The sequence below is a fragment of the Saccostrea cucullata genome, unplaced genomic scaffold, assembly GCF_032062105.1.
Source record: "Saccostrea cucullata isolate Sc308-1 unplaced genomic scaffold, CSIRO_AGI_Scuc_v1 ctg408, whole genome shotgun sequence".
In the NCBI taxonomy this organism is placed as follows: Eukaryota; Metazoa; Mollusca; class Bivalvia; order Ostreida; family Ostreidae; genus Saccostrea; species Saccostrea cuccullata.
The window spans coordinates 341914-364460 of NW_026931331.1; the positions used below are offsets into that span (position 1 = coordinate 341914).

The 22547-nt window shown below is 31.6% G+C and overlaps 1 protein-coding gene across 1 annotated transcript; it reads right to left on the reverse strand.

Moving 5' to 3' along the window:
• Nucleotides 1–7456: 7456 nt before the first annotated feature.
• Nucleotides 7457–12003, reverse strand: LOC134232221 (uncharacterized). The gene is made up of 5 exons (XM_062714174.1): nucleotides 11885–12003; nucleotides 9185–9270; nucleotides 8668–8773; nucleotides 7985–8097; nucleotides 7457–7654 (listed from the first exon to the last, which is right to left on the reverse strand). Exons 1-5 carry the CDS (start codon nucleotides 11994–11996, stop codon nucleotides 7490–7492), a joined length of 582 nt encoding a protein of 193 aa, XP_062570158.1. The 5' UTR covers nucleotides 11997–12003; the 3' UTR covers nucleotides 7457–7489.
• Between the last annotated feature and the right edge of the window lie 10544 nt (nucleotides 12004–22547).

Genomic DNA, 22547 nt, shown 5'->3' on the forward strand with positions numbered 1-22547 from the left:
TTCTTCGATATCTTTTTACCTGAAAATATTTTGTGAAAACGTATAGAACAAAAGAAGTGCAGAATTTAAAGATCTTTCAAATGATATTTCGAAAAAAGGGCTGGCTCCTAAATTTAAGGGCCTAGAGGGGCCAACAGTTCTTTCTTTATATCTCAAAACGTATTGAGAATTTGTAATACGTCAAAGAAGCAAAGTTGTTCAAAATGACAAGCTTAATCTATTGAAGTCGTCAGAAAACGTCCGGCGTCGTCACTTCCGGCCAAACCGGAAGTAGTCGAAAAACGCGTATTTTTGCCGTTCGTGACAAGTTTTTTGGTAACAAATGTCTCTAGAAGCAAAAAAATAACTTTTTCGTCCGTTGTCGTCACTTCCGGTCAAACCGGAAGTAGCAAAAAATTGCTTATTTTTGCATTAATTAACATAGCTTTAAAGAATTCAAACCATTTTTAGGCGTTATTTCTCATTTTTGTTAAAAACTAATGCTACTTCCGGTCAAACAGGACGGAAGACCTACTCGTTGCTTTGCAACGAGCTTTGCTCTAGTTATTATTATTTTTTTTCTTATTTCTTCTCCGGTACTTTTTTTTGTCCGCGAGTGTTCTCAGAAACTGTTCACCCAACTGAGCTAAAACCTTTTTAGGGTTAATAGGTGTGTAGTGTAGGTGTGCGGAACGAAGGTCATTTTGCGCGCACACGCATGCACGTGCGTGCGCGTGAAATGAGTGAATTGACTGATATACTTAATATGGCTATTACTTTTACATTTTTTTATGAAATGATTTGAAACTCATCATATAAAGATATATTAATACTGTAGATAATGTGACACTGTCAAATTAGCACGAACTCACGCGCATGCACGTGCGCTTCGCTCTGATTGGCTGAAACAAAAAGCTCAATATCTTTTCTGTTTTTTGACAAAATGCTATGAAATTTAAAACATAGGCATACTTTAGGATGCACTACAATATGATATATAACAATTGTCATGTAAACACGCGCATGCACGTGCACTGCAATCTGATTGGCTTAAACTTTAAATGGCTATAACTCCTTTGTTTTTCAACCAAACAGTATGGGATTTAGAACATAGACAGACATAATGGACTCCTACAAGGTGGTGTAATTGTCATGCACATGCATGCACGTGCGTGCACGTGTGCTTTGCTGTGATTGGCTGAAACAAAAATCGCAATATCTTTTTTTAATTTTTGACGAAATGCTTTGAAATTTTAAACATAGTCATGTATTAGGATTACCTACAATATGATATATAACAGTTGTCGTAAAAACATGCGCATGCACGTGCGCTGCAATCTGATTGGCTTAAACTTTAAATGGCTATAACTCCCTTGTTTTTCAACCAAACAGGATGGGATTTAGAACATAGACAGACATAATAGACTCCTACAAGACGGTATGGTTGTAGTGCACATGCATGCACGAGTGCTTCGCTCTGATTGGATGAAACAAAAATCTCAATATCTTTTCTGTTTTTTTTTTTGTCGAAATGCTTTGAAATTTAAATATAAGCATACAATAGGATGTCCTACAATATGATATATAACAATTGTCATTAAATCACACGCATGCACGTGCGCTGAAATCTGATTGGCTTAAACTTTAAATGGTTATAACTTCCTTGGTTTTCAAAGAAATAGGATGGTATTTAGAATATTGATAGACATAATGGTCCCCTACAAGAAGGTATGGTCATCATGCACATGCTTGACCGTGTGTGCACGTGAAATGAGTAAAATTAAAATATGCTTGAATAAGTGTATTTTTTAATACTTCTGGATTAAATGCTTTGATATTAAGTCTCTTTGAATATATACATAGTGTAGAAAAGATGATATGATCATTACCCACATGCATTCACATGAACTCGCATGTCATGCTTAAATTTAAATATATTTTGTAGTCTTCTGGGAAAACGTTGTTTAAGTCTAAATTGCACAAAGTATGTCTTATCTAATAGAGCTGAAAGAAATGTGGCACCAAAAGGGAGTTGGGGAGCGTTTGGGGAACATCTGTAACGGTCCCCGTTACGATTAGCCCTAGTTATTATTATTATTATTATTATTATTATTATTATTATTATTATTATTTTGCAAAATGTTTTATGTGGATATTTGGCCCAATGTGAAGCACAGAAATTTATATTGATACTGTCATTTAATATACAATATTTACATATTCAATGTCTTTTTATATCCAGATGAAATTGCAAATAGTCAATGCACTTTATTTCTCCATCAGTGTACTGGTACATCGATAGGCGCGTTTAAAGAATCACGTGTAGGGCGGGACAAATAGAGACAAGAAAAAGGGCTTCTAGCACCGGGATTGTCGGAATGAATACCATGTAAATATAAGGAATAACTGTCAAATTTTTATGCCTTCAGCGTTTATGCAAATTATCACGCAAGCCAATCGATTGATCACATCATGAAATCGAAAAATAAGACGTTCCTTAATTATTTGTATATTGTCAATCATATTTTTCCAACCCCTTGCATGGTTCCGTTGACCTTCAGCATTAAGATCAGCAAACATCTTGCCTTCGGCACAGGTTAGGTAAAAAAATAAAACTTTTTTTGTGTCTGCGTGTCGGCAACATCCAAAGTCATGGCTTCGATGTTCAAATCCTCTACAGAATAAATGTGAATTATAAGATTTTAATTTTTTTTTAATTACATCAACAACTGTTAACTTTATCACAGGCAATAACAACAAATGTGTATATAATTATAATAGACCTTTAAGTCCAAAAAAGTATACTTTTATTTGAAACTATCATCTTTTAAAAAATAATCAGTATAAAATCAGATTTTTTATTATGTGTTTTTGCACGAAATGAATGGGTATACTTAGGCATGTTTCCATTGTTTCCTATCTTGGGAAACTTACGGGAAACCACAAGCTAATTGTTTCCATGTCGGGAATCTATGTGGAATCCACTATGTGGTTTCCTTAAAATGGAAACACTATGGAAACTACTGATGTCACGATTTCCATATGATTTCCATTGTTTCCACCGGGTTTCCAAATTTGAGAAACCTGGCTTTTCATCCTGTGATAGAAATGATTTCTGTCAAAGAAATGACGAGGGCCGATGTACATGGGAAGAATTAGAATCCTGTAACTAGAAAAAGCTTAAATAACTAGTCTGTATTTTTTTTATATGAAACACAAGAGATACGAGGGTTAATCCAAAAATTTTATTTATTTTTGAGTGAAATTGCTTCCTGTATTGACATTTGTTTTATGTACGTATAATTCACAGAAAGTATGACCAAAAAAATTAAAATTGTCAGTTTTATGAAAAAAAATACATAGATAGCGCTTTTATGTTCTTGATTAAAGCCCCTTCATCCGAAATAGGCACATATTATCTTAAACAATAAAAGTATGTCATTACATACTAGATAATATATAAAAATCAATTATTAAGATTGGTTTAATAGTTTATTACAACAATCCTTACTTGGAAAACATAGACCAACAACCTTGTTGACAAACAGCAGTACCTGACGGAAAGTTAAGATCTGTTTTGAAGTCACCTTTTATCGGATATATCTAATTACGAAGAGAATTCAAACCCGAGTATTTTATTTTTTCAATTAGTAGAATCCTAAGTCATATCTTTTAAAAATTAAGGAATTAATTGAATATATCGATAATCCATAGTAATTTTTATATTAATATGCATATTTGCGGAATAAAAAAATACGATATTTTTAAAGATTTTTTAAAAAGGGGATTCCGTAACGAGGGCTAGAATATTGCCCGTGTACACTTTGTTGTGGAAAAAATGCTCGGGTTTGTTCTTCATGAGTTATACATGTAAACGATAAATTTAAGTTTTCGAAGGTGACTTCATGCAATGTCAACAAAATGTCAACAAAGGATTATTTATTGTGTGACCTAACAAAAATTATTTTTTAACTTTTGAAGTTCGATATCTGTAAAAAGAAAAAGACTTTGGGGATATAATTTGACAAAAGTTGAAATAATTTATGGAAAATTATTTTTCAAGAAGAAAAACGAATATATTTTTTAGACATTAGAATCGGACCAAGCGGCTTTAAGTAGAAATTTGAGCTTTATTTATATCAAATAAACAAGAAGGAACGTAATAAAATCGATCAATTTCAAGCTTCCGTTTTAATAAAGTATACGGAAAATTGTGAAAGCACTGGAACATCCATTTATCATTATTATGCTGAAACTTTTTCTCCTTTTTAAAAATAATCTTCTATAGAATGTCATTGAATTTGTGGTACAATGTAGTTGATATAAATAAGCGTTATATGCATTTTTACCCTCCTACAATATACACAGTGTATGTGAAGGAGTAGATCACAGGGGCCTGTAACATACTGTATTTGATTTTATGTAATCATTATATGTATACAAAAAGAGAAAGGGAAACAACGTCAGTCCGAATTTACACGGGGTCGATCTCGGAAATGTCTCGTGTTTTCAATAAAATACCTTGCAGTTAGTGAAATAACGTCTGGGATCATTCAGTAATAATCACTCTTTAATAAAAATACCATCGCAGTCATTGAAGAATCGTGTAAGTCGTGTTTTGCAGATCTGATATCCTGTCATGCAAGTAGTTTAAGTCGTCCACTAAATTCGCTAAACATTGCATCCAATATTTAACGCGAGATGTGATTGGTCAATTGTGCTTTTCTAGAACAGTTCTGACCAATTACGCTGCGCCTTTTACTAATCATGTTTTTTTTTCCCTCCAAAATGTCGTCTGTTCTGGGCTCGAGCCTCTGTGAACGAAAAAGATACCGTATTTATTCAAATCGGAGATGTTGTACCTTTTAATTGCAAGTAACAAAAGAAAGAAGATGATTTTCGTGAACGCTGGATCTTTACTTTGTGTTTTCCATCTCCGGAAAGACTTCAAAACTGGAGAAAATGTGTGAATTTTGCATCGTTTTAGTGGACGACTTAAAGTACATCGACTTGCACAACGGGATATCGAGTTAGTATTACCCAACTTAAACGTTTTAAAAAGTAACGAGGTTTCTGTTTTATTAAAGAATATTTATTGTAGTATGATTTTAAGTAATAATTTAATTGGCTACATTCTGTTTTCTATGAAATACGGAATAATTTCGAGATCGACCCTATGTAAATTATATATATATATATATATATATATATATATATATATATATATATATATATATATATATATATATATATATATATATATATATATATATATATATATATATATATATATATATAGTGATTACGTAAAATCAAAAACAGTATGTTACCGGCCCCTGTGGAGTAGATAGTTTTTCTCCTCTTTATAATGACGGTATCTACAAAACTTTTGTATTCCCTTAAGGGGATGAAGGACATTAACTTGAGCTGAAAAAATACGCGTCGTTCAATTTTTTTTTCATATATTGTATATCTCTAATTTAGTATGTCCCATATACCAAAAAGCAGATATATCAATAGGTTTTTAGACTTATTTTTGAGATATTGAGTGACAAATACGAAACCCTACAGTGTCTAAGTGAATTTCTTATTAACCATGTTTCTGGGCTCATTACTCGGCCGATAATTGAATTTTTTTCAGAAAAGATAAAAAATATGTCAGCAGAAATGTGTCTTTAAAAATATTTCAAAGGAAGAATATGGTTAAAAATTCGAAAAAACAAGATTTTTTTGTCTCACCGCATCTGGAGACGGGAAGAAACGCATTTTTAAGACAACTTTAACAACAAAAAAATTAATTTGCAAAATCTCCTATCATTCAATATTTGAAAATGTACGTTGCAATGCAAGTTCGTCATGTTATTGATTAACAGTAAAAATATCGATTGGTGAAGCTGAGCTCAATATTGCACAGGACACACGTAAACAAGAGATGAGCATTAGAAAAACGTGTCCTGTTTACATTTTTCGAGTAGGGGAAAACCCAATTATGACGTCACATATTTGCGTAATAAGCGACATAAGACATAACTATTACATATGTATTTCTGTCAACAACTATGTAAACATATATTTTTTGGGTTCTTTAATTCACAAAATACCCCTAGTTGTACCAATCATGATCGTTTTGATGATATAATACTACCCGTGTTTTACCATATATAATCTTACTGTACTAAGAGATCCACCATGACGTCAACGACTCATTGGACACGCAGTGTAGGGAAACAGAAGAGTGGATCAATCTATTCTGTAATTTAAAAATATTTGCAAGAAAGTTTGAATGTTTTTAGATATTTTCATGCAAGATGGTGAACTCAAACAGTCAACATTTCCACAAATACTGTGGTTTCAATCTGGGTTTGTACCTATTTTATCAGAGATTATGACGTAATTAAACTAAGTCATGTGACCATACATCCTTCGCCCCTTAAGGTGTGTCACTCGTCAGTTTTTGGAAAAGTTCACGCAGAACCTCTTACTTGAAAACTATTCATTAAAATACAATTTTTATAACAAAGTTTAATTCAACAATATTAATGTTTTAACATTCAACGAAAAAACTTCTCAAAATGCTACAAAGAAGTAAATTTTATGAGGGACTATTTCTTCAGGTGGAAGGATATTTAGTAGATAAATCTGCAAATCTGCACATTTTTTGAATTGAATATCCTGGAACTATAGCCTCACATATATTTACTCAGAGAATATTTTCCATTCTGATATTGCTAGGAATACATGTATATCATATACATCTTAATATATATTTTAAGAAAAAGTTTTACAACTTCCTTCAACAACCTTTGCCAAAAAATGAAGGTATGTCAAATAAATCAAGATAAAATTTACTTCATTTTTCGCCTGAAAATTACATATTTTGACCAATATTTCAAAATTAACATCACTGACGCCAACTTTTTCTTTCATTATTTTAAAGTAATCGATACTTGTGACTGATCAGCACTTAAATCGTAAAAACCTTGATTTAAGAAAATGTTTTAATGCTTATTTAGTTTTTTAATACCCCAATATGTTACTTTGTTGATGCAAAAAGGTCACAAAATAGTTTACGTGCATTAATTTGCAAGATTTGTTCAATGATAAATGTTATTCAAACTATTTTAAGTAAAATAAAATTGTATTTATTGCCTTGGTTATATCTTGTAAAATTTTACCGGTTAATGTAATTAACCAAAGAGTTAAAGTTTAAGTGCAAAAAGGTCAACTTAACTGTACCGTAGATCAGTAGGATGCACACTGACCCCCTATTTTCTCTGCGATTTTGAGTCAAATGAGTGCTTATCTAAAATATACTTCTCAAAAAATCTTTGATTTAACAAATTTCACGAGTGACATACCTTAAAATCCACTGGTTATAATTTAAATTTAAAATTTAAGAAATATTAAAAACACGTTCAAAATAAAGATTCTATAAAGAATATATAGTGTTTGGACACATTTAATATTGATAATAATGCATCATGATTACAAATTAACACATCGTCTTCATTTAGTAACATTCTCCCAGGTTACCCCACGTGCAAACTCCCGTCTCATCTTTCCGACAGTAGGCGCTATTTCTGCAGTATTTCCCGGGGACATTACACTCGTCTCGAGTAGGCGGGGGGAGTCCAAGTGAAGCCCTCGACAAAATGTTGCTATAATACCATTTTATCTGCAAAAATCAATGCAGGCAGCAATCAAATCACTTTTAAAGTTTATGATACGTTTCTATTAGGATTGAATGATTTTCGTTTTTTTTTCTTTTTTTCTTATATATTGTTATGGTCACCTCTTTTTTTTTTATTCATTGAAATTTTCTAACACATTTTTAAGATATTTCAGCAAAACGTAATGGTATATCATGTGCAGTTTCTAACCATTTTAAGCTACGAGGCTTTTGGACATATATACATTATGACAATGATAACACCTCTTGTTAAAAGCTTGAAATTTTAAAGAAAAAGCATTCGAAATGTTTTTAATACTGTTCTATGAAAATTACCTTGCAATCACAGTCATATTTTGTTCTAATTCTCTCAATATCACTAGGTTTAACGTAGTCCATGCTTGTGTACTTGGCAATATAGAGCTTTCCATTGTAGCGGCGGACATAAGCTATAAAATACACCTAGGTTGTTAGATTATTAAAGATGACACTGTATAGTAAGATTATTTTATTATCAATTATTTATAACACAGATTATCAGTAATTTTCTTTTCCTTGTAAAGGACATTACTATATTTAATTTTTGATTATGTTTGTCTATGTTGTAAAATTGGAGAAAATGATACCAAACAATGTTTAAGAGCTAAATCAAATCTGTTTACTTATTTTATTTTTTTTTCTATATAAAAGTGAATAAGGTAAGACTCCTAAATCTAATAAATAACTTTTTCCTTATTTCACATATAAGATTTTTCTATTTATTAGTACAAGTAATTACCGTTAATGAGGGAACACTTTAATAAATTACTTTTGACAGACATCACTTTTTTTCTAAATACTAGAAAGTAATTACTGTTAATCAGGTAAGCCTCCCTATTTAATAATTAAAATTAGACACTTAATAAAGATGTCAGGTCTTTTTCTTTAAAAGTAAGTATCACAAATAAGATCAGACTCCCCGATCTAATAAATTTCCGACTTCTAACCTACTTCACTTTTTTTTCTTTATGAGTGCTTACCGTAAATTAAGTATGCCTCTCCGATATTTAGCTTTTGTGCTCCACAGGAATTCATTGGTCCATCTCCAATAATTGTGTCAACATTGCCCACCGCTTTATTTGTGTTCTACAGATGAAAAGTGAAATACATGTATTTGTTTATATTGATTTTGATTTTTATCTTTATATAAATTAACTAATAAGAAAATTGTTTACACGTACCTACTTTGTTGTTCTCTAGGATTTTGACATTTATCTACGGAAAGGATGCAAATTAAAAAAAAAATCTTGTTCAAACCTAGTAATTCTCGGGGATGTAGATTGTATATGAAATAGCGTATTTTATAAATCTAATAATCTCCTAGGAGGTCAAATAAAAATATGTAGCGTATTGTACACACCTATTATCCTTCAGAACGTTGATTGTATATATAGCGTATTGTTTGTTTTGAACATATTTTATTGTATAAACAAAAGGATTGGAAACAAGTTCTTTCAACTTACGAGTTCCTCTCCTTGAATAGCGTATTGTACCAACCTTGTAATCCTCTAGGATGTCGATTGTGTATGTATAATCAGAGTATTTATCAACTTGTTCTACTGACGTTACTGTGGCTTTAAATGCTGTAAGAGTGGAAAAATTGATTTAAAAATAAAAGTTTTCCCATGTACAGCTTACTGCAAAACTTTGTTGTATTTGTATGCCCCTTAGCGAAAAATTGAGGAGACACATTCGGTTCTTATGTTGATCTTGGCTTTCTCACTCAATTATTACCTTGACCTTTGCTTTCTTACTCCGTTCTTATGATAACCTTGACTTTCTCACCCAGTTTTATGACGAGATTGACTTTCTCACTTAGTTCTTACATGTATGATGAACTTGGTTTTCTCACTCAGTTCTTATGACAACATAGACTTTCTCACCCAGCTATATGACGACCTTGACTTTCCCACTTAGTTCTTATGATGAACTTTGCTTTCTCACTCAGTTATTGCCTTGATCTTGGCTCTTTCTCACTCAGTTGTTATAACGACCTTGGCTTTCTCATTGAGTTCTTACATTGACCTTGACTTTCTCACTCACTTTTACTGACGGCCTAGGATTTCCCACTCAGTTTTAATTATGACCTTAAATTTCTGACCCATTTTTTTACATTGACCTAGACTTTTTCAATCAATTCTTATGACGACCCTGGCTTTCTCACTCAGTTCTTATGATGATCTTGGCCTTCTCACTCAGTTTTAATGATTACCTTTATTTTCTCAGTTCTTACGTTCACCTTGGCTTTCTCTCAGTCCTTTTGACGACCTTGGCTTTCTCACTCGGTTTTAATGATGACCTTGATTTTCTAACTCGATTTTATTGAGGACTTTGATTTTCTCACTCATTTCTTTCATTGACCTTGGCTTCCTTACTCAGCTTTTACATTGACCTCGACTTTCTCACTCTGTTCTTATTATGACCTTGATTTTCTCACTCAGTTCCTATTATGACCTTGGTTTTCCCACTCAGTTCTTATGATGACTTTGGCTTTTTTACTCAGTTAAATTCAAATGACGACCTTGACTTTCTAACTCAGTTCTTAAATTGTCCTTGGCTTTCTTACTCAGATCTAATGACGACCTTGGCTTTCTTACTCAGTTCTAAGGACGAGCTTGGCTTTCTTGATCGATTTTTCCCGCTGTCCGCGTGGCGCAGTGGTTAGAGCGTCTGTTCTAGAGTGTCAAGGTATTAAGTCATTCCTTGCGTCGCGGATTCTAATCCCACTGTGGGACATGGAGACCGGTCCTTCGGATGACACTGTATAAATCTAGACCCCATGTCGCAGTAGGTGCTAGCACGAAAAAGATCCCTCACTGCTCAATGGCCCTGAGTGCCGAGTATATAGGACAAAATTTGTAGCACTCCACCGGCAAGTGGTGGCGTCTCCATATGAGTGAAAAATTCTCAAGAGGGACGTTAGACAGCATACATACAATTAATTAATTTTCCCTAACAATAAAATTCTACAGTTAAATATAGTTTATTATTGTTAACTTAATTAACTATAGGTTACTATAGTTAATCAAAGTGTTAAGGTATCGTAACAGTAAATAATTTTTTTTTTCAAACTGATCACTGTAATGTCAAAGTGACACTACACTTAATCAAAGTTCTCACCGTAGTAAATTAAAGTTTTTAATAGTTATCACTTTAGTAAATCTAACTTTCAGATTAATAACCTTAGGGAATCAAAGGGCCAACATTATCACTACACAGTGTTATTAGTACTAGTACCAGTACTAGTAGTATTAGTAAACTAAAGTTAACTTTTAGTACTTCTGTTAGAGTAACGACGACGTTGGCTTTCTCGTTTGGTTCCAAATACCACGGCCTTAGCTTTTTCACTCACCTCTTCGCAAGAAAGTTAAGGCTATGTATAGAGATTTCTATGCAATTAACTAATTAAAACGCCTAAGAGCTGTACAGCAAAACAGAAAAAGTTAAAACTTGTTTTCTTTCACAAACTTGGTAACTACGACATGCGTTAGTGAGTGCACATTATGACGTTATAGTCCTGTACTACACATGTTTAGAAGGAACATCAATAAAATAGGTAAGGCGCAAGGGCATACCCAACTTTGTTCTTCAGAAACAAGCTATGAATAGATGCAGAATATTACATGGATTTATGATATTGTTCCACTAATGTCGAGATTATAATTGTTAAGTTACTATTTCAAAAAAATTAAATTGACACAAGGAAAAAAATCATTGTCCTGTGTAATTTGGCTAAAATTGTTTATCAATTAGAAAAGCACATAGGATTTCTGCAGCAATTTTTTTTTTACGTTTTTAACATTCCTCTTAATATTATACTTTCTTTAAAATTAAATAAGATATGCCCTTGGACCAACGTTGTTTTCTTGATGTGTTTATTACCTTGAATGGAAAAGATCAATTACGTCATAAATATGACGTCATAACTGTGCAGTTGCTTTACCATGATGTGGGTATTAAGTATGTATAAGAAAAATTCGTGAACCTTCTCTGTGTAAAAATAAACAAATTATGCATTTTCATAATCTCATTTGCTTAGAAATACCTATACCTACATTTGTAGCCGTAACTTACTTTCGTTTCAAAGACCTTGCGTTGCTCCCACCCACCCCATACAAAAACAAATAAATCTTGTACGAAATTTAAAAAAGGAAAGATTTAATCACTAAATAAATTTCCATCTAAATTGTAACATACCATATTTTGCAGAGCAAAACTCTTCCTGGTCTACTTTTGGAACTGGCCAGCAACCGAGGGCAACAGAAACGATAACCCCGATGACAAAGGCTCTAACCAACTGCGATGCCATTTTGAATTGTAACTGTTAGGAAATGTAAGCGATGTGTAGTTTATTTTAGGTATTTATACGGATTTCACTCCACTGCCGGTGTTCTGAATTGATAATATCGGAAATTATCATTCATTTCTTCTACAAAGAAAATTACTCTATTTTACAAGAGTATTTCTACTCTATAATACTTCTTTTTAATAATAAAAATATCGAGGAATATAATGTTGAAACAGATGTGAAATTGCTCCTCGTGGGCCGAATGTAGCATTTTACACACGTGATTTTTACTGCTGCAATACTGTAATACGACCCTCATGATATGATTATCAAAAAAATGTTTGTTTTATTGTGTAATACTTTACTGTCCAAATATTAAACATATTCATGTACTATTTCGGTGTTAATTATTTAATGTCAAATGAACGTTTATGTGATTGTTATTTTTTTTATTTATTCAACACCATTTTGCGCCAAAAATGTAAAATGCCACTCTATTTTGCAATTTCGAAACAAAAACATATTAAACTAAACGGAATATAATCCCCGCTTTGCTTTCATCAGGCTTGCAGTAGCATGTTTGTTAACGGAACTGAAGGTCAAAAGAAATAAAAATGAAATGAAGTTGGAGGGGGGCTCACGTTGTGAAAATTGCCCCCTTCTTTGTAATATTCAACAATAATCATTAGTCCCCCACCCAAAAGGAACTCTGGGTTCACACATTTCACAATTTTAGAAAAGACATCCTTGCTCATCAAAAATGTTTGATTAATACCAAGGAGAACATTTCAAAATATTTAATCATTTTCAGCATATTGTAAGAGTCCCCTACTTCTACGGTTCTCCTTGCCTAGGAACATTGAAATTGACAATTCTGAAAAATGGCACTTGCTCACCATAGTTGTATAGGTAGTTCACATAGGCGTCGAAAGCAAATTGAAAGCGGGGAAGGGAGGGTAAACCAACAAAAAAAGGTAAACCCCAACTTTCAAGACATAAAAAATGTATATCTTTGGATGAAAAAATACCTACCCCCTTTCCCTAGGTTGCGACGCCTATGATTTACCTCCTTAAAACCCAGTATAGTATATGATTTAACGCATTTCAGTATATATAATATACATAGGTCCGTCCTAACACAAGAACCTTTACTTTTGGGCCGTGAAATTCGCAATTTTGAAAGAAGTACCATTCTTCAACGTAAGTATTATGTTCTTATTTTATACCCAGGAACAGAGATGTGTTCAAATAATTAATGCATTTTCACCTTAAAATTAATTGAGACTGAACCTAACACCAGAATCCCTGACTTTGGGTTCTGAAATCCACAATTTTCAAAGAGACACTCTTGTTCATCATAACTATATACTAATACCTCATTCATACGACATTATGTGCATACCTCAGTATAATTTCCACATAAGTAAATTTATTCACATGTGCAATTTTTGTCGCATGAACTTTTTTACTCATATGCAAATTCTGCACAGTTGAGTAAATTTACACCTGGTCAGGACTAGGTACAAATTAACTTTTGCATACACTTTTAAGCAAATTCTTAATTCATGTGTGTAAATTTTATCGTATGAACACCAGCAAATTTACTTATACAAAATTATGTTTTTTTGTTTTGTTTATTACGTAAATCTCATTTTTAAGTGTTGTTTTCGGTTGTATATGCATTGACGTTTATATTGACGTGTATATCAGTCGGTAAACATGGTGGCTAGAAGTCAAAACTGTAAACAAACAGCCATTATCTCCTCCTAGATGAATTTATTTATTTGCAAAAACGAGCACCCTCTCTTGCAAACCTATGTGTGTGTCTTTAAAAATATAGCTGTGGTCGCAAACACGTGTCCAGTAGGATCAATAAGTAGTGTCCTTGCTTTTCAACTTGTATCCTTCAGAATGCGTCAGAGTTATGATAGGAACATTTCATCAATCGCTCGGGCCCCATTACCTCTTAACGACTTTCTTCTACCACTCTGTTTTTAATACACACAAAAACTGCTCACATATAAAATAATGTTACAGGAATGTCAATAAACTCGTTGAAAGTAAGCATTTGTAAGTATCCCCCGGAACACCTGATCCCAACATGAATGTCCTGTGGTTCGTGTTAATTTCCTGTTCACATATTTGTATTCTTCAAAGATTTTTTTAGATCGAGCACTGTTGGTTTTTTTTTATCCTTTTTATTCTCCATGAAAATACAATTGTAATATTCAAGCAGGTATTTTATAAGGCCCTCGCACACTTGATGTACTGTAGATTTTCCAGCACCAAAAGATTCTAATCGTCCTATACTTCTGCCAAGGACTTCAACTAGTAGATGGCAACAGTCAACTTTTTCCTAACACCCAAAGGCACTTCTACGGTCTCTTGGGCCAAAACATTTTTCAACAATAAATTTTAATAAATTTTCATTCTTGTGACATTTCCTAAACCATTCTTTGTCCTTTTCAGTCATTAAGGTTCGTTTTGTTTTTTTCGTACCAATAAATCAGTGGGTAGGATTTCCCCCTAGTTTTATTGAGGAACATTCAAAAGTTAGTCTTATACCAAAACAGTTAGGAAATACAGCTTTTCTATAAAACACCATAATTCTGAATTTGTCCATACCCTTCTTTTATATAAAACTATGAGAATTTACTAAAAGTACATAAATCTCGTCTGAACGCAGAGCAAATTTAACTTTTACTTACGAGCAAATTAACTTTTACTTACATGTATAGATTTATGTATATATAAATTTGCTCATATAGGCAAATTTTCGTCGTATGAATGGCATATTAGTTTTTTCAATACATAGAAGCAGAGAAGATAACTTTCAAAGAATTAATGTATTTTCACTATATAACCAATAGAGAGAACCCCTCCGTAACACCAAATCCTCTGCCTCTTAGGCCATAAAAATATATAATTTTGGAAAAAATACACAACTCTTTCCACATTATAATTACTCATTACTTTTTTTAATATCCAGGTGCAGAAAAGAAGATTATCAAAGAAATAATGCATTTTCACTATAAAATTGTTTCCACATCGGGAATCTATGTGGAAACCACTATGAGGTTTCCATAAAATGTAAACTCTATAGAAATTACTGATGTCACGATTCCCATATGTTTCCATCGGGTTTCAAAATTTTGGGAAACTTGGCTTTTCATCCTGTGACAGAAATGGTTTCTGTCAAAGAAATGACGAGGGCCGATGACATGGGGAGAATTTGGATCCTGTAACTAGATCAAGCTTAAATATTTTTTTTTAATTTGAAAACACAAGAGATACGAGGGTTAATCCAAAAGTTCGTGGAATTTCTTCATATTTCATTTATTTTTTAGTTAAATTGCTTTAAAATTACTAACGAGAATATAGGAACTTTTTGAATATTTTAAACAAAAAAAAACATTTTAAATAGTTATGATATTGACTCTATGGCAGTTACCATAGAAACTGTTGTTTGGAAATGCCGGGGAGACATTAACGCGTTTCATTATTATTAATTCATTCTTAATAAGTGAAATGATGATGAAACAGCCCTATGTGGTATATACATGTAAAAAGAAAATTATGTTATTATTACAATTGCTTGATCTTAATTTTATAAACCTTTGTGTGAGAGTTGTATTTTTTTTACTGGATACAGTGTATTTAGTTTATTAACTGGTGATCTATTGTACATCTTTTAAATGTTAGATGACGTCAATTTCAGGCATGTCATAAGTTTTGTGAAAATCTCTGGATCACCTTTATCTAAACGCGTATTTTATTGACAGGTTTGGAGAAAAATTACATGTCTATACTGGTTTTCCATTAGCATAAGAAATGTACGAAAAAATAGAACGTCCTTGGGCGTTGATTAAAGGTGAAACGGCTTTAATTTTTGGAAGCTCTTTTTATGTGTTTATCCACCTAGACAACTTAAAAGCGTTAATAAACGTTGTCAGCTGAAGTAATTCCTTGACTTTGCCACTGAAATTAAAACATCAAACTTCAGTAAACTTTAACATTTAGTAACATCTCAGTAAACTTTGTCATTCAGTAACATTTCGGTAAACTTTTTTTCTTTCAGAAGAATTTCAGTAAACTTTGTCATACAGTAACATTTCAGTAAACTTTATTTTTCAGCAACATTTCGGTAAACTTTGTCATTAGTAACATTTCTGTAAACTTTATCATTCAGTACATATCAGATAACTTTGTTATTTAATAACATTTCAGTAAACTTTGTAACTCAGTAACATTTCAGTAAGCTTTATCATTCAGTAATATTTCCGTAAACTTTGTCTTTCAGTAAAATATCAGTAAACGTTTTCATTTAGTTAAATTTCAGTAAATTTTCAGTCACATTTCGTTTAACTCTAGAGGGACCCATTCTTTGTATAGTTGTGTCCAAGAGTTGTGTATAAGATTTCTATAACTTTGTTCACAATATATGCTACATTGTATAGTTGTGTCCAAGAGTTGTGTATAAGATTTTTATAACTTTGTTCACAATATATGCTACATTGTATCATCAATATAGCTGTTTTTGTTTGAGAGCGTGCTTCTCTTATAGATCAGCACCAATCAAATTAAAAGCTTTCATAAACCGTTAGATAATGTCAACAAAAAAGGTTGTAGTATTACACTTCCAACGTAGTTTGACGTAAAACGACTTTATATGAATACTTGATATCGCGCGATTACTCATCTTAGTGGAACTTTTTCGCGATGGAGGTAGGAAACATCTGTTGAATGGGGGCAAATGTGCTGCTGAATGCAATGCAATATTGGTCATTGTAGAGTTTATAAGAACAGCTAGGTAAAAATAACTTGCGTATAAACTACTGAATCAGCCTAATTAATTTTTGAGACAAGCTAATCCTAAAATGTTACATTTTTATCGATATTTGTAAGTAAGGAGACTCTTCTCATTAAATTTTCATTGAAAATCATCACATTTTAAAGCTGATAGAATATGTTAAACTTTCCTAATTTGACAATCTGCTATTTGGAGTCCAATTCTTGGCAATGCATTGCACATTCGGCATTAAATTGTTTGAATCATTTGATTGTTACTACTGTGAACGATGTCATGTGCCCCAAAATCTGGTGCTTTCTCGACTCCCCCACAAAAGAACGGTAGTATTTTACATACCTCAAGGTACTCGCGATATTACATATTGTAGAAAGATATACACATAGGCAATTTAGCCACATATGATCCACATATGCATTGCCTTTCATATGAGGATCATATGTGGATCATATGAGAATCATATGTATATACAATCATATGAGAATCATATGTGGCTAATCATATGAGAATCATATGATTATACATATGTACATCATATGATTGTATTTACATATGATTCTGATATGAAAGGGCCTGCATATGAGAATCATATGTATGTTTTGAAAGTTTTTATATGAGAATCATATGAAACTGATCATATGAGAATCATATGAAACTGATCATATGAGAATCATATGAAACTATTCACTGATTTGCCCTTGTTATACTTAGGTAACAATTATATGAATATTTTGACAGTGATTATATGAGAATCATATGAAACGGTGATCATATGAGAATCATATGAAACAGTGTTCACTAATTTGCCGTGATATATGCAAGTAAAATTTCAATTTCAATAGGCCTATATATCAATAGTAATTTAAATATACATTAATTCAAAAGAATTTGTTAGCAATTACTTACCGGGTAACAGTGTTCTACTCTGTTTAACGGTGATACCCCCCCCCCCCTTTCCCTTAAAAAGCAAAAACATCTTTCACAATTTTTTTTCTGATGAATTTCCCAGACAAAATTGATAAAGAATAAATTAATTTACTTTTTATTTCAAATCTTTTGGGTTTGGTTTATTACTTAAGTAACATCAAAATAATTCCGTATTTTTTTCCGGACCAGTTTTGACTTTTATCGGATGAAAGTGTACGTCATGTTTGACGTCACTGCTGCAGCAGAAGTGCTGGGTGTTGGAAAAAGTAAGTTATCTCCTAACAATATTTTATATTTACATTCAGTGTAATTTTCTTTATGAAATCCATTAGAAATCCACGACGTTCAGATTTCTATAACACACGCGAAACCCTGTCACCGCGCGTTAGAATACACAGTAGGAACTACATGCATTTTTAATATTTAGGAACAACAAAATGTATATTGTTTTGACTCAATTTCATTTAAAAAACTACCTTTTTAAAATTAACATAAAATCACAACAAATGTGCATTAAAATTTAATTTGCCATTTTTTTTCCTCGCAATGTTTATTACCGTTATTTAACTCTCCAACGTCACAAACGGCTTTCCAACGTCACGAACGGCTATTGACGTTGCGCACGGTGTTGGTGTCAGTTTCAGTAACGTCAAAATGACGTTATTTTAGTGAAGTTCTAAAAAATTTACTTGACGTTACTTTTTTGTTAACATTTTTTATGGAGAAAAAATAAAAACCCAGCTATGCCGCCAATTAAATAATTTAAGTAATTAAAAACACGTGTAATTAAATTTTCTGCACTCTTTTGCATGCATATTACAGGAGTAAAATATAAGCATGGTTTGCCTCATAAGAAAAAAAAAAACTTAGTATAAATAACGAATCTTGTTCAACATCGCATTTTAAATTTACATGCTTTTTATTTTATTGAGATAAATTCAAAACAATTCTATATTATTATATCATATCAGTAAGCCCTAGAACCTCTCCTTTGTTTTCAGTAAATTGTACGTTGTAGATATGTAGATATGTTGCTGATTTAGCATTGAATTATTGTTTTCTTATTTTCATATCTTGTAATGAAAATCTGATGCATTTGAAAGTGAAAGAACAACCCCTTACCCTTATATAATATTGGACTATTCAATGTAGACGCGCCATGTATAGAACAGTTTATACCAGCATAAAATTAGTGACACACTTTACTGTGAGTTAATTCAAATTTGAAATCATATCCTTGCATCAATTTTGGTTTGTGTGATTTTCTTTTCGTGTCTTAATTCGAACTCTGATAGGTACTTTTGTACAGATTCTGACAAGGATATACACTGATACAGTGTACAACTAAACACTGTACATGTTTTACTTTATATATAAATACAACTTTTAAAACTTGAATTATTCTCCTAATTAATCATTATTGGTATGTTTTTCTTTTATCCATATCAAATATTAAGAGTAAGTTTTGGAGAGAGAAAAATATATTGATGCTTTACATAACATTTTATGCATTGGGTCTACTAGCGTCAAAACGCCAAATTTTTACGTCTGTGACATTTATGTTGACTTTTAATTTTTGTTAGGATTTTTTCACCACTCTATTGAAATTATTTTGGAATATACCAATAACGTTTTGAAAAGATGCACATTTCATAAAAATCCTTTTATTCAATATGTCTATTTTCAATGACTACACATATGATCAATGTTACCACATTTATACAATTATAGTAAGATTTATTACTTTTAGACAATGTGTGACATTTATGTTTACATTGTAAAAAGCCTCTAAAGCAAACAATTTTTGTAGAATCAGTTCATTTTCATATCTAAATAAAGTTTTGAATTTGCACATTTTGTATTAAACGTTGTTTGGTGCCAAATTAGAGAAATGAATTCTTAAAATGTAGGTCATTGCTGAAGTGTAGCATTTAAACGTGACCTTTTTGCCGTCAAATTCAATTGTGACGTATAGCTACACGTAGTACATGCATGTAACACGGCAATTGTTATTTAAATTAAAGACACAGCAAGTTAAATTCTGTCTAGATATATTTCTCCTAATAACATGGCAACATTTTGTAGAATTTATTATAATTTTCAACATCAATTTTTCATCCAGCATTAAAAAATTTGCCATTTTACAAATCTTAAAAACTTTGCGATATTGAACTCCTAAACTTTGTGACACACCATCTTAGTCAATGTCCCCACAATAAATCGGCTTAATATCAGAAACCCACCATACATATTGACACAAAATATCAGTCTAATTTAAAATATAGTTTCTTGCACACAAAAAGGATCATTGACATGCCATTTCAAAATTGATTTTGCTCATGAAATTATTTCTTTAAGTTACCGATGACATTTCATATTCCTTCCATATTTCTTCGGATAACGCTTATCTACATCGCTGTCTTGCATTTTAAACAACGTGTTCACAGCATTTGGATTAAACAACATCACAGTTGTAAAACTTTACATCATTTACATCAAATTTTGAACTTTTCTGCTAAATTTTATGGTTGTATTGTCAGTTTTATGGAAATTATCAACATTTTGCTTTTGCATCTGCGACGCTCCTGTTACCGATCTACATGCGTTTTTGACGTAATTGATTGAATAGTCGAATTAATATATTCGATAATTGAAATTTTTTATTCAATATTTTTGTTGAAATGTATTTAGTATACAATTACTGACCGAATGATACATAGATTTCATATAGTGAATTGTTTTAAAATTATGGAAATAGTGCAAATTCCGCCGTAATAGTAATTTTGACATTTTGACACCAACACCGTGCGCGACGTCATTACGTTTATTAAGCACACCAATACCGAAGGGCGCTAAATTCACATTAAACATGAACGAAATAAACAATTATTATAAAGGAAAATTAGAGAACGTATATATAAGCATTGAATTCATATTTTGGGATGTCTTCGATCCTATAACAAACCTGGCCGTGCCGACAAATTATCATACCGCGCTAACGCATGGTATTCAATTTGTCGGCACGGCCAAGTGTGTTATAGGACCGAAGAAATCCCAAAATATGAATTCAATGCTTAAATAAAGACCTCTAATTCATATCATTTAAATATCCTTTCATTACGGTTACAGGTTCGTACGAACTTATTTCTATAATACTCTCATCACTTGTAATTTTTAAATTAATGCATTTCGCAAACCTACATAATGTAAGTGATTAGTAAGTAATTTTTGATAAATTTGTTTCTAAATGGATGTAAACATTACAATTTACATGTTAAGCTAAAGGCATTACTTTGTTTTCTTTTTTTTTTTTTTTACTTTTGTTACGTACTGATTTGAAAGTGAAAGAAGAAACCCTGTATGGTATATAGCAGTTGGCGTTTTGTATGTTGAGATCGTTGTCAAGTCGATTCTTTCATCAACTTAGTGACAACTGTTTGTTTTAATGGCCAATAGATGCATTCAACAACTTGAGTTCACTGTCACAGTGCTGCTTTTTTATGAAGTTCAAGAAGCCTGAAGCTGATAAGACTGGCGATTGATCCTAAAGCTGATTCTGACAAACGATTGCATCATCACAATATTAAAGGAAAAAATATCAAAGTGTACATCTGTAATGACTCCTTTATGACAAAATATTTCTTGACAATTTCTTTTTGTTCTTTTGTAAATAATAATTCTACATTGTTTGCACGGCTTCATCAAAAATAAATTCCACTCAATAAATAATATAGGAGTTATTATGAAACAATTTTAATCCAATTAACTTTTAAAATATGGAAAGAATGAATAGAATTTTCTTGCTTTAAAAGCTATGAAACTATACAATAATTTCAGGTGGTTAATTGAATTTTTGAATTTCAGCAAAAAAGAAAAAGAAAAATAATAGTGGCAATTAATTTTCAAGGTACAAATACATGTGAATGTGCACGTGACTATGTGTTGGAAGTATATCAGATAGCTAATCCATTGAATATTTACATGTATGTATTCTGTTGCATTAACTGACATTCATAATTTTTTTCCAACACTAGAGAACCTAGTTTCAGGTAAATTGTAAGATATTTCAGACTATTGAGAACCTACAAACTTGTACTCTCTCTTTTTTGCAGTGTAAGTTTTAGTTATGCTTAGAAAATATCTATTGTGCGAATATTTGTTTTCAAGGTTCAATATACAGTCAGCCTCTCATAAGAAAAAATCCAAAGATCCAAGGCTTGCTTCAAAGTTAAGGTAACTACACACTGTTTAATAGACTTTGTTATATTCTTCCTAACAAAGTTTTGGATATCCTGGAATCACAAAGTCTGTTTTTCTGCCTATCTACTTGTCTGTATTTTTTTTTTGTCCAAAAGTAATATATTTGTGTCAGAATCTTCTTAATTTTTGGCAATTTGAATTAATATATATACTATTTGAAAATTCAAAATTCAATTGTCAAAATAAAAAAAAACGCTTTTTATAATTTTATTATGAAGCATATTTTCCAACAGTGTAATTGTCTTGCAAATTACATCATAGGATTCCACAAAACACCAAGTATACATGTAACATATATAACATTAGTTTTATCTCATATCATACCTTTGTCAGTGAATTGAGAATACATTTGTTTGCTGATGATAAGTTACTTTGATATAAATTGATTTTGTAATTTAAGAATCAATTTACTTTTATTTTTGAAATTTTTGTAGAGACCATTCTGTGCCACAAAGAAATTGTTCAGGAGGGAAAGAATTGGTGGATTTGCATTTTTGGTACAGTTCAAAGAAATTTTCAAAATGGTAAGATCAGAGGGAGGACATTTGTTATAAATATATTAAAGATTTATTGATAGA

Coding starts and splice junctions, on each gene's coding strand:
- LOC134232221 (XM_062714174.1), bottom strand. CDS start 11,996: ATGGCATCGCAGTTGGTTAGAGCCTTTGTCATCGGGGTTATCGTTTCT. Junction 8,098..8,667: donor AGAGGCATACTTAATTTACG/GTAAGCACTCAT, acceptor TGTATTTTATAG/CTTATGTCCGCCGCTACAAT. Junction 7,655..7,984: donor AATATGACTGTGATTGCAAG/GTAATTTTCATA, acceptor TGATTTTTGCAG/ATAAAATGGTATTATAGCAA.